The sequence below is a fragment of the Protomyctophum parallelum genome (genome assembly GCF_964188405.1).
Source record: "Protomyctophum parallelum genome assembly, chromosome: 2".
In the NCBI taxonomy this organism is placed as follows: domain Eukaryota; kingdom Metazoa; phylum Chordata; class Actinopteri; order Myctophiformes; family Myctophidae; genus Protomyctophum; species Protomyctophum parallelum.
This window is the reverse complement of record NC_139699.1, coordinates 36,764,751-36,778,890: the sequence shown is the minus strand read 5'-3', so window position 1 is coordinate 36,778,890 and position 14,140 is coordinate 36,764,751. Positions and strand designations below refer to the sequence as shown.

At 41.4% G+C, this 14,140-nt stretch overlaps 2 protein-coding genes across 2 annotated transcripts in view; both read left to right on the top strand.

The window, feature by feature from the left end:
• mettl15 (methyltransferase 15, mitochondrial 12S rRNA N4-cytidine) overlaps positions 1–14,140 on the top strand; it is a 350,818-nt gene that overhangs the window by 151,153 nt on the left and 185,525 nt on the right. The window lies entirely within an intron of this gene.
• Positions 13,056–14,140, top strand: part of lgr4 (leucine-rich repeat containing G protein-coupled receptor 4) — a 31,934-nt gene continuing 30,849 nt past the window's right edge. The window contains exon 1 of the mRNA XM_083791306.1: positions 13,056–13,805. Within this exon, the coding sequence (XP_083647432.1) occupies positions 13,570–13,805 (236 nt within the window). The 5' untranslated portion in view covers positions 13,056–13,569. The remainder of the gene's footprint in view (positions 13,806–14,140) is intronic.

Genomic DNA, 14,140 nt, shown 5'->3' with positions numbered 1-14,140 from the left:
TGGAAGAGCGACACACGTTTGCTGCCTTGGAATATAGCCTATTTATGTTTGATACAGAGGCCGGGTTGTTTTGTGTCCAGTAGCTCCAACACAGCCTCACTCGTGCAAATGAACTTCTTTGACTAGACAATAAGCACAAGGAATTGACACTGCTGATTGATTATGGTAAAATTCCAATCACAGAGATTTGTGGAGAATTAAGACAGAACGAGACCTCTGAGCTGTGAATGTTGTGCAACATGACTCAAGCCGAGGCAGCTCCAACTCAGGTCTCACCGTCTCAGAGTCAGAAGCGCATTCTTTTATCAAAGTCGCATTATGGGTGGTTTGAAGAGGCACTTTCCATTGTCCTATAAACCTGTGTGCATAAGATAGCAAATATCCACCCGCAAATATAGGAGTCCGCAAAATGAATAGTGGGTTGTGTGGCCACAAGATAACGTGTAGGCCTACGCATAGTGGAAGCTCCTAAATGCATAATTCACAGAAAATGTTTATTACTTGAGGATTTGTCAGGTTATATGGTATCTAGTACTTAGGCTACTTCCTACAGCAAGGTTCTGTAAAATCCCCCATGAACAGAATCATCAATGTTTAGTACAAGTTCATTATATGTTCTGTTTTCTTATTATTTCCTTACTATGCTGTTGGATGATATTTACTTGTGATTCACAACCTCTTTGACCATCCCTCAATTTCCAACCATGCTCACAGGATTATTTAGATGATAATGATATTCCAGACAAATCCTTGAATATCAGTCAATACGCAAGAGAGACAAAGAGTCCCTTTTGTTTGGCCCAATCTGCTTCACGTTTTCCCAAGGATTTCATTAGATGCTAGCCAATCCCCTGTCTCCAATTGGCTCACAATACAATCTGAGTCATGCTGTAAACTCAATAGCCCCATGTTTTATACAGCCGTCAGAGATGACGTAAATCTTCAGCCAGTTATTTCATTGCTGCAAAATATGTGACCGTGAAAATAACATTACAAAGAATCTGACTCACCTGATCTGTGGCCCTAAAACGCTTCACACCTCACATGGGTGAATTAGGACTCAGGAGACATCACATGTCTACATCTTACTCAGAAGAAACAAAGCCACAGATTATTTATTTTTTGCTCATTTGTACTATACTGAAAAGAGAGAGAATAACAAAAGAGAGTAAAGTTATTTCTTGACTGAACTTGTAGCATTAGCACTGGACTACTTTCACTGCCCCCAACAAATTGCCCTGTTGCCCCTGTGAATACTGGGGGGACTTTGTGGGTATACAAAGGGGAGGCAGCATGGTTTAAGGGTGCTCCATCATTAATTGCAGTTCACAATAAGCATCCAAGATAAGCCAAACCTCGCCATCAGCAGGACTTTTAGATTGAGAGGCTAGAAATTAATCTGACAGCATGCTTTCAAAAGACACCCTGGAGCTACAGGACACACATGAATTTTAAAGCCTAATTTATACTTCGTGGTATGACCGAAAATGTCAGATTTTGAAGTTGAAAATCAGTTATTTAAGCAGCCTTATTAGTATAATTTAAGTTAGTGTTAATACATTTGTTTGTAATAACCCTATAACATAACATAATATTCACTGAATAATATTCTGGGATTATTTAGAAAATGTTTCACAGAGACTTCTATTGTGTTTTGTGTTTTGTTGTACCAGAAGAGAGCAGAGGTGGTCTTTCTCCACCGTGATGAAGTCAGTGATATTAAATGCATCCGGTACATGTAGGGATTCCAATGAATTATTATGAGTTTTTTTCTTCTTCTTTTTAGCACAAACAATACTGGCCAAGAAAGGTCAGATCAGTCCACTCCCTTCTTAAACATTCTCCCAACAAAGGCATTATAGCATATAATGAAACTAACATTAGCAAATTATATTATGATATTGAGATTTATATTGCAGTAAAAACTCGACGTTGAGTTTTTTTACACTCTTTAATGGAATGTGCTATGATCAAGTGAACAAAATGTAATTATTTTGGATCCATCCTACTATTGCAAACCTGGGACAAAACTGCCCCTTTCCCTTTGATTTTGCCTTCAGTCAGGAAATCATACCCTTTCTGAGCATAAAGTCAGTCATAATCAGGCACCTCTTGTTCATCTAAAGGGTTTTGTTGTGTCATCAACTGTGAGTAACAACTGACCACTTGACACTGACTGTCTCAGATAGCTTATTGCTTGAGGGGACAGTGTCACACTGCCCTGTTACGCATTCGAGTGGGATGAATGACAGGACCATGGGTGGATCATGTAAAAAATGCAATTTAAGGGACACTTACAGTATGTATCTGAAACATGAAAGCTAAATTTGGGCCAGTACACAGTAAAATCCTCAGTTTGCATTTAACTCTGAATGAACAACAGGACTTTACTGTGCATATCATTTTAGTTTTCACTTGATTCACTTTCATTAAATGCCTACAATAAATACAAACATTGTTATTCTGCAACAAATGTGTGTGTGCTGCCACAACCATCTTTTGCTACACATCTCTGGGGCAATTTGTCTTTGGCTGCTGGTAAGACATTATATCCATATATAATCTTTAATATGAGACGTGTAGCTTGAGGCTGAAGAGTTAGAGATTTCTAGGTCATTACTTGCCAAAACCACAAGCCTCATTAATGCCTCAGTCAGTGCAATCCAGTCTAGTCTCTGTATCATTCCATGACAACAAGTTCATTGTAAGTACAGCCTTTGTAGGAATTCCTTTATGTTACAAAATTGCTATAACTTATCACTCATGTTGTGAGCCACAACAGCACACTCACACTCATTTGCCAATGACAGGCAATCAATGCCTTCATTCAGTGTCACAGAACATATAACAGTGGTCCAAGGTTATTTATGTAGGCCTAATGCTGTTGACCAAAATGACAAAAAAAAACATTCATTCGTAATTTAGCCTAGTTGTTTTTAATTCTCCGTTCCTGTTTTGCATGGGATACTACTTCTGCCAGTGACATGAGCAGCTTTATGATGATCTTGGATTGATGACTATTGGCCATACAATGCTCTTCTATGAGAAGTTACTCCTTGTGATCGTTGACAGACAGCGTCATCTGGCGTCTGTCTCACTTGCACACTATCTGTCCTAGCTGCACTGGTACCCTTTGGCCCCAGGGTATGGCTTTGTTTTTGAGCATCAGAGCTAAAAAGAAGAAAAAATACAACCCAGACAGGAACAAAAACATGTCTACCATTGACACATTTTTCAAAACATACCGTACAATATTAAGATGATCAGGCCACTATGTTCGAATAAACGGTATCTTCAAATAATTATTTCAGTTACAAATAACAAACTGACACATACTGATTATGTCCTTGTACTGTACATGTATATTAAAATAATTATATGAGTGCAATTCCAGCTGCTTTCGTCAGCTGCCCCACAATTTAATTCCTGACAAATTGCCTTCCAATAATTTAAATCTGTTATAAATGACAAATCACAAATATTTTGCTGTGTTATCCTCTCATACACTACTGTACTTAGCGAAACGTATAGATTCTTAAAAGTGGTATGTACTGTATGTATATCTGGTATGCATGCATGTATGTCCCTAATTGGCTGTTGATGGTGACGTAATTAAGATATGTTTCAATGTTGGGTGGGTAAAAGGTAATGTATGTATACATGTATGTATGTCAGTAAGAATGGTGGTCCCTTATTGGCTGTTGATGGTGACGTAACTACGGTAAGCTTCAAGGTAGGTATAAGGTCAATAATAGGGTCTAAAGGATTTAGAACAGCAGTGTAATAGATATTAGTTAGTAGCTACTTGCGTGCTCTGCTTGTGCACAAGTAGGCCATACATGGCCTACTTGTGTGCAAGGCGCAAGTTTACATCTCGACAGAGTGCATTTCTAGTTGTTATTGTGGCCTCCTGGTGATGCTATAATAGGCCCATGTGAAAATGGTGGCATTTCGTAGGCCTTTCAATCAGACACTGCATTCATGATTTGAAGCATTTTATTCCAAAAATGTACCTGCTTGTGGAGCTATCCTTGGCCTCTAGAGAATGTGCGTGCAAAGTTTCACGCAGATCGGTTTTGGTGCAGTTATAGGTTAAAACGTGAATCGGACTTTTATCATGCCACCATAAGGCTGATTTGGAAAGGTGCCATATTTTATGTGTGCAACATTTCACGGAAATCGAAGGCTGTGTTCATGTTTTGAGGCATGTTGTTCAAAATGGACCAATCCTGGAAACAGAACACTTTAGCCGGCCACATCGCCAGTAAACATTTGTCCGCAAAGATATGTCAGCCGCCGGACAATCTCCAGAGGGTGCAGAGATAATTTAGAAAGGATCATATGCAAAGTGCAAGACACTACCATCGTCAACATCTACAAACCACTTAACCACCACCCAGCAGACTGGTCCAGACTCTGGTTATAGCAGCTCCATGAATGCTGTTTGTGCACGACTGCACGTGCTTGCATGCAAGGCTGTGTGATGCGTAGTGCAGTAGAACTGTGGTATAGTGCTTGTACTTAGTGCATGTTGCTTCTGCTTGCTGCTCTGCTTTCATTGATTGATTGATTGATTTATTAACAGTTTGCAGAATTACAGTACATTTCAAGCACAACTCAATACAAAAACGACACCATACGACACCATAAAGCAGGGCTATTCAACTGGCGGCCCTAGTGGGTTTTTTAAGAGAGAAAGTTACAGGTATGATGTGTGCGATATATAAAGTGCTAGATTATCATAATGACAGTAATCCTAAATTATATTCAATCATATTCAAGGGCTTTTGGACTCCTGCACTGTGTGTGTGTGTGTGTGTGTGTGTGTGTGTGTGTGTGTGTGTGTGTGTGTGTGTGTGTGTGTGTGTGTGTGTGTGTGTGTGTGTGTGTGTGTGTGTGTGTGTGCGCCTTTCTGAATGGTGAAAAAACAATGGTTAATGAAAATATGACATTTTGTTTATATTTATTTAATGCTGATAGTACCAGTAAGACGCCTCACGCCTGAGGGCGAGAAGCGACCTCACCCTAAAGGGCAGATCAACATGGAATGTTACACATTCCGAGTTTTAAGTGAACGCTGTGTAAAATCTTAATGGATATGCCTATTTAATCATCATACACAATCGAAACCAGTATCGGTTTTCAGCCATTTTGACATGATGGTAAACATTGTAGGTGTTAAGAGACATTAATTGTTAAAAGAATTGACAAAAGTCAGGTCAAACAGAGTCAGGGTTCTGACTCTAATTCAAAATGCTGACTGCAATCTCTTCGCCAGGGCGACCGGTTTACCAGCATCGACCTAAAGGAGGCATATCATCCTGCATATTGGAATCGATAACAAGGCCCTGAGCGAGGACACCCTCATAAAGCGGTTTATGAAGGGTGCACGGAAATTATGCCCGGTGACACGGTCTCTAGTTCCACGATGGGACCTGTCGATGGTTCTGAGGGCTCTTTCGGAGACCCTATTTGAACCACTGGAGACAGTGGGTCTGAAAGCCTTGTCCTTGAAGGTCATCCTGCTGGTGGCAGTGACTTACAGGCCTTGTCTGTAATCCCGGACTGCACAGTGTTTAATGAGGACAAGACTAGGGTGACGGTTAAGCCTAACCCAGCGTTTGTCCCTAAGAACTCCAATGCCACCATTGTGCCAGTGGACCTGAGGTCCTTCCATCCCTTTCGCGTTAGCTGAGGATGAGAGGTTGCACACCTTGTGCCCGGTCAGGGCCATACGGGTGTACATGGCCAGAACGGTCAGTTGTTTGTGGCATGGGGTACTAGAGTCATGGGAAAGCCAGTGACTAAGGTCAGACTGGATTGTGGAGGCCATTCAGATGGCTTACTCCAGCAGTGGTACTCTACCATCTGTGGGGTTGAGGGCTCACTCTACCCGCAGCATCCTGTGCTCTATACAAGGGCATATCGGTACAGGATGTTTGTTTAGCGGCAAACTGGTCGTCGCCTTCAACTTTTGCAAGGTTTTACAACCTGGACGTTACTGAGCCCTCGGTGGCTCATGCAGTCCTGCAAGTTGCTGAGGAGCGTGGGAGCCGCTCTCAGGCCCCCTAGTTCTTGTCCTCAGACCAGTATGGTCAGGTCAGAGTTTGGGCAACTTTGGTTGCCAGCTCCTGGCAAGTGTGCAAGGTCCTTGGGTCAGGGACCTGTTGGACCTTGAGATTATAAACAATCTCTCCAATCAGACGAGGTATGATTGGTAGATTGATAAATCCCAGGGGAGGCATGTTCACTGTCCGAGGACGGGTTCAGCCAGGGATGGTTGCTCTCTCTCTCTCTCTCTCCTAGTGACAACGAAGGTTTATGAAAGTGTATGAGTCTCACATGCATCTAGAAGCAAATGTTGAAGGTTAAAATAACTGGAGGTTATATGATAACCATGGTTATTCAACCAAAACATTTGCGATAGATATGCCGAGTGGCCCTTCTCGCTTGCTTGTGCAGAAGAAAAGGGTTTATCCGGGGTGAGAACTGAGAAGCGGTAGTCGTGGCGGGGTTTTATGCCCTCTCACGGGAGCGTGCCGTGTCATCGTGCAAAGGTACATGCCTCATGAGTGTATGGAAAGATTTTTCTGTAAATAAGAACAATTGGGATGTTCTCACATCAAATGTTTTGGTTAAATAACCATGGTTATCATATAACCTCCAGTTTTCCGGCTTCCTGTAGACTCGTCAGTGTCGACTTCTCTCCTGTCATTGTGGTCAGGTCAATGATCAGGTCTTATCTCTGTTGTGTCATACAAAAACTCGCCAGCATATTTAACTCCTGGGGGAGTGTTTATATTAATTAAGACATGTTCAGCCAGGTCAGGACCACTTCTTATTAAAGTGCAAAAAGAGATGTTTGGTTGTGGACACCGCCAGTTTAACTAAGCCATACTCGGTCAATTTTAAAGTAATTGCTATAATTCAAAGTGTCAATGTTCATTCGGTGTATCAATAATGGTTTTAGTATCCCTCTATCAAACACTATGACGTGAAAAGCAAGTGTTATGCACATAGTTGTGGGCAGCAGTAGCAATGAGAACATTTGTGAAACACATGTCGAGTCCACTTATTGCACAGATAGATAGAAAGGGGATGTTGTAATATAATAGGTAACTGAGAATGTGAAGTATATTTTAAATAGGAAAAAATCACACCTGTGCCTTTTATCATGATAATAATTTATGATGATGAAGTCACCCTATTAAATATTGTTTAGTTCTGGATACAGCTGACTACCCAAGTTTCTCCAGTCAAAGAGACACCATATAATATACCATATAATAACATGGTGAATGGAAAGGAGAAATAGTACTGTGAAATATTATTTCACAGTACTATTTCTCCTTTCCATTCACCATGTTTTTTTGTCGAATACGCATGGCTGCCTGGGTTGGTGATCTGTATGCTGCATGTGGACTCTGTGAGGGCTGTGGACTGAGTTTATGTAGGCACACATGAACTTGTGAACTTGTATTAACAATAAATCATTGTCGTCATGTACAATCAACTGGGAAAGTTTCATTCTTAATTTCTCCAGGAAGCTGTCTCTCATCAAATCCTTTCCTCAAGTCCTTTTATCCTCAAATTCTCAAGGCTAATCCTCAAGGCTAATCACTTCCATCCTCAATGTTCTGTCCTCATTTTTTCAGGGGCGATAGCCCCTCCTATATCCAGCTTTTAGTGTATGTTCACAAACTTTGTCTTGCACTAAATTCCCATTGACAATGAATGGAAAATGTTACGTCATATAGTGTCTGAGCAAATAGACTGTCCTTTTTACATCATGATGATGTACGATGATAAGAGTGCCCACATGGGTGTGATTTTTATCCTCAATACGTACATTGCTCAGCCAATCAAATCATCGGGGTGCTCAGACAATCAAATCATCACTATGGGTTACACACAAACAGACAAAGCTGGGCATGGGAGGGTCTAGCGCCCCTCAACAATCCTGGTCATGAAATATTCCACGTGATCCTAGTTGTTCATGCGGTTGTGTACTTTTTAAAACCTTTTAAAAGTTAATGTGTTAAAGTAAACAATAACTCAATTATTATTATTATAGTAGCCTACCATTTAGTGTGGATAAAAAAAAGTTTGAAGCACAGAGAAAATCTAACCACTGAGGGGTGGTATTTCTCTTCATAAGAGTATGGCTTCACTATCACCTAGTTAGAAAAAACTATTAGAAACATGAGTAAGATATTTTTTGAAGCAGCCTTCTGACAATGTGTGCCTATACAATGAGAATGGACCATACTTTATATTTATTTGAATAATCGTTTTGGTACAGCCTGCCACAAACAGGCTGTGATTTTCACTGTCTGATGTATTCCATTTTAATATATTTATTTTCCAATGTGCAATGTCTGTGCAACCATGTCCTTTAGTTTGATACGTAATAGGGTACTTAACCACTTTATGCACAGCATCCATATTCTGGGGGGAACATTTGTCAAAAATACCTTATCTATAATTGGTTGCAACACATTAGGTCTTGTAGATCGGCTATTTTTAACAAAGAGATTTTGTGTATAGGGCAGTGATTGTCTGTCTGTCTGTCTGTCTGTCTGTCTGTCTGTCTGTCTGTCTGTCTGTCTGTCTGTCTGTCTGTCTGTCTGTCTGTCTGTCTGTCTGTCTGTCTGTCTGTCTGTCTGTCTGTCTGTCTGTCTGTCTGTCTGTCTGGCTGTCTGTCTGTCTGGCTGTCTGTCTGGCTGTCTGTCTGTCTGTCTGTCTGTCTGTCTGTCTGTCTGTCTGGCTGGCTGGATGTCTCTCTCTTGCTGAGGGAAAGATCTGTTAACACATTGGCTACAATGTTGCTGAAACACAAAGGCGAGCATTGTACTCCTTATCAAATCATCTCATAGTCATTTACATTGCCTAGTAAATTGTGACTTTCAACATGTGTTAATGTAAGTACATCTGTTCAGGGGCTCAGGATTAATACATAATATAATCTTTGATGTTATTTTTTGGTTTGCATTTTGAGTAAGCCACACTATATACTGTACCTAGTGACTCTGACATTATTGGAAGCAAGAGGATCGGTGATGACAAAGCAAGATGATAAGGAAGGGAGATGATTGCAAATCTGAATCATAAATTCACATCAGATCTGATTCAGAATTTGCAAATACTTAAATGTTGCCACAAATGTTTAGTCTACTGTATAGGCCTACATGCCAAGACCCATGAAATAGAGATAAATGAAAATAGATTAATTGGAAAATGTCAACCTTTTATTGATACCTCTAACATGAGGTGTATGACCTCTTGTGCACATTCTGCCAATTTGCAGAATTCTATTCTATTCTAAAACCATAACCAACAGCAGAGCAAACTGTCAACCCTATATTTGTGTCCATGCTAAACCCCTTATCCCTTTTTTACCATTTTGAGAAAAACATTTTTTCGTTCAACTAGCCGATCGACATGTTGTGAGCTTGTAGATTGGCTATTTTAACTATTCAAAAATGTTTTTCAAAATAGTAAAATGTTGGCAAAGTAAAAAGGCAAAGGGCAAAGAAGTTTATGGATAAGGGGTTTAGTATGGCCGAAAAATAGAGCCCTCGCCTGAAAGGTGATGAAGCTGAACTGCTTGGAGTCATATGTCCATGAGTCTAGTTGGATCGGAGCCTCCAAGGGTCTCAACAGTACCTCAATGCTGTGTTAATCAGTCTGAGCCTGGTGTCATTTGAACATGAATAATTATGGATTGTACGTTACATTAAAGCTGGACTTATTTTATGTCATACTCCCTATACGGAGGCTTGGGACCGCAACTGCGGTGTGAGGGTACCTCACATGTGAGGGTACCTACCCTAGGGGACACGGGGAGCACATGCAAACTCCACACAGAAAGGCCCTTTCGCCAACACCGCCTCGGGTATGGGCACTGATGACGCGTAGGAGGGAACATGTCCCCAGCGCCCACAGCATCCCCAGTGGTAATCGAACCCAGGACCTTCTAACTGTGAGGCGACAGCACTACCGACTGTGCCACCGTGACCCATCCCAGATGCCTTCCTCAGCATAAATCTGAACAATACGGCGTTGGTGTCACTTATAAAGAGGACCTGTGTGCTGTAACAGGCCAATGTGAAGTTTCACAGGAAATGGACATGGTTCTGAGGCATTTGTTCTAAACGAGCCACTCCTGTAAACTTTGGAAGCCAATTTTAGACAATCAAGATGGAATATGAATATGTGTTTGTTTTTTGTTTTTGTTTTGTTTGTTTTTTAATATCGAAAAAGGAATATCAGTATTTAGATATTTGATATTCGTTTTATCATGCAGAAATGTGTGTGCTGCCTAAACATACATAGGACATACACTGCTCAACAGTGCCACTTTAGGTCACCCAGCGGTGTTGCAGCTGTACGTACTTGGACATACATACATACGGACATACTGTACATACTAGAGGTCTTCACGGGTCCAATTTGACCAACCCGTAAAGTAAAAGACCCGTAAAGAATGGACCCGGCACCGAATGGACCCGCTGCTAATATTAGAATTCTTGCCTCTGAACCGAAAAGCCCTGAGTGTTGGAACCGGAGCCGAATGGAACCGCCTATTATAATAAATATGAGGACCATTACCTGTACAAAACCAGAGGAGCCGAAATGACCAAATGCCAACGTTATTATTAAGAGTTGTACATTATTAGTGTAATGTTTTTGGGCACCTCAGCCCTTGCCAGGCAAGAACTACAAAATGACGTCATTTTGCAGGTTCTTGGATCGGCCATTTTAAATCCGGAAGTAAGAGCGCAACCTGTCTGTAGCTAGATGGGGTGATCGACTGGCATACCAGATCACAACATACTAACCAGAGTGATGCGATAGCCTTTTAGTGGCATTAATACTTTTTCTCATGTCACCAAATCTGAGGTTCAATTCCGAGATAAACCCCGCTAAAGATCGCGGCCAGTATTGGATTCTATGGAGCACGGATTATCATTATTTACTTTTGGTTCTCGACCGTTCTAACATGGTTGCCGGTCCCCTTGTCGTCGTGGCCCATATACAGTTAAACGTTCAAATGCGAGGATGGCATAAGTTTTTGGACGTGTATGGCTCGAAGTGTGTTAACCCGGTCGATGCCAAATTTTGCACACACACTCCCTGGATGCCAACGATGAACCTCTGCCTCAAACTTTCCAGAACGGTCCAAAAATCCCGCAAATCGTTACACACTATCTCTATAGTCATGTGTTCAAGCCGGATCTGTCCGATATTTCATATTCCATCCTAATTGGCTTTCAAAGTTTGCAGGATTGGCCCGTTTTGAACAAAAAGCCTAAAATCACGCAGCATACAATTTACATTAAATCTTTACAGACTTTCCTACTAGGCTGAGGAATATATCCCACCCTTTTCACATTGGCCTGTTATAGTGCCACCAACAGGTGGATTTTTGCAAAACACATTTTTGGAACAAAATGCCTCAAATCATCCATTGACCTATTATAGCGCCACCAGGTGGCCATAACCTGACTTGCCCTGGTGGAGACCTGTGCTCCAGGGGGCACTTTTTCTAGTCTTTATTTTGAATAGTTTGGGACTTTGTAAATCACTTTGTCAACTATGATTTTAGATGAGTGCTATATAATTTGGCTAATAGGCTATGAATTATTATAACAACAACATCAACAATGTTGTTGTTGTTGTTGTTATTAATAGTATTATTATTATTTAGTACTACTACTAGGCCTACTACTAGGCTACTACTGTTTTGGAACACTAGGCAATTGCTTGTGTTCTCAAAGTGAGGTCCGTGGGTGAGTTCCAGGGGTACGGGGTCCCCAGTTAAATGTGTTAATATATCAGTTTAACCGCTTTATCCCTATTCCCTATATACTTGGCTATTTGAAAATAGCATATAAGCTTACAAGGCATATTGCATGGTGACATGCATATGCCTGCTGTTACAAGCTTGCTGCTTGTAGATTGTCTTTTCAAATCATGAAACAATTTTGCATACTGTATGTTTTTGTAGGCTATGGGAACCCTGCCAAGAATGCAACTGGGACGTATCCTCAGTGATGTATCTCAAGGTCATCTGGGTTCCAGGTCTTCCAACATCATACCCCTCACTCGGGTGACCCAGCCGGGGTGATCAAGTGAAGTCCCAATTTACGTCCCAGTAGCTACCCTAGATCAGTCCCATTAGGGAAAAACCAGGGACACACAATCCGCTGCTCCAGAATACTCTGCTGGTACTGGACGGGCCATCCAGAACTTACCGTTCTAAACTCTCAGCGCATGTATTGACATTGGTTCAGTAGCCTGAGCGTATACTCCTTGTTATCTCACCTGTGGGAAGAAGAACCTAAGCCAAGGGGGCCTAATCTAAACCTGTATACCTATACCGTATACTCATACCTATGGAAATCCATTGCAGGAGTACTCATATATATATATATATATATATATATATAGATATCCTTCCGTCCTTGATATTAAAGTTTGAGAACCGCTGTTAGTGGTTCCCAAAGTGGGGTCTGGGGACCCCCAGGGGTCCTTGAAGGAATTCCAGGGGGTCCCCAGCTAAATGATTGGAACCAAATGGATCCTTATGGGTCTGTAACATGTGAGTGTACAAATGGAACCAAATGGGCCCTAACGGGTCCATTTGGTTTCATTTGTACACTCTCAGAGTTAAATGAGACATTGATTGATTTTACAATGTAAATTGGGGATTGGGGAGATAGAAATGCCATTATATGGGGGTCTATAGAGTAATGCATGTCAAACCGGGGGTCCTTGAAATTAAACCTTCTGAGAATCACTGCTATAGAGCCATAAAACTCTTTTCTTATGGGGTCCCTGCCCTGGCATATTTTTTCAAATGTGGGTCCGCGGGATAATTAGTGTCAATTTGGGGGTCCTTGCCATGAAAAAGTTTGGGAACCACCACTGCTCTAAATGATAAAGTATTTTAATGCATGGTTGCCAAATAGTGACGCTGTGCTGTGGTGCAGGTTATGCTAATGCAGGACTAGGCCTAGTGTGTCAGGTTGTCCGGTAGGGTGCTTGCCGAGCAAGAGGCATGCTGTTGATGTCGGGAGCGAAGGAAGGGAACGTGAGAAATGGCTGAAAGCTGACGGTGATCTTGTACAGGAAACAAACTAACTATAGGACGGCGAATGCTAGCGGTTATACGGCGTATTTTAACATTAAGGTGTTTATTTAATCTCTCTGCTGTTGACGACGCGTTAAGAGCCGATGTTTGGTTTGGTTATTTAATGGGACATCGAAAACGGAAAAAAATAATAACGCAAGGTAGACTGCCGTTCTTGTCGTCGGTGGTGCTACTTTATTTTCATGGACTAATACGACACGGCTTGAGAAATGTTCCTATTGCATGGTAAACTAGTAGTACTCAAAGATAAGTCTCGTATTCAACACGCGTGAAATAAACGCGGACATTTTGAATAGGTCGTTTACATACGAACTATAGATACATATATATATTTTTGTTTTGTTTTTTTAGAGGAATGTTTTATCTCATGCCACAACCAAGTAAACCACATGAGAAGTCGACGAACGGAATAAATGATCTATAGGGGGCTTTTTGCTTGCACCAGAACAGACGGGAAGATGCGTGTGCTTGTCGTTTGGATATTTCTGTGGTGTTATTTTCTTCGTTTTGGTGCCACTGGTCAAGGAGGGCAGTCGACTCCGGCTATTTGTTCGCCCTCATGCAGCTGCGATGAAGATGGGGGTGCAGATTGCTCTGGGAAAGGACTGACCACTATCCCAGCTGGTCTAAGTGCTTTCACTTATTACCTGTAAGTATTACAAAGAAACAATCGATCGTAATAAACCTTTAATGCATTATGCATTCCCCTTCCCAGTTTCCTCAAGAGTCAAGACCCATTATGTTAGTGAGTGTTAATATGCAGCCTATGTTGAGGAGGGACACTACATCGGTGGTGTAAACTTTCGCGCTAATGGCTCGCCAGAGGAAATGTTTTAAAGATTGTTATTAGCCTATTGCCGTCTACTCGCGACTATAAGGTCTCAATTTAGCACCGCATGAGCTTAATACACAACGTAGGCCTATTTACTATGGCACATGTGAATCCTGCAGAATATATTTTTGGCTCACATTGATTCAGTCATT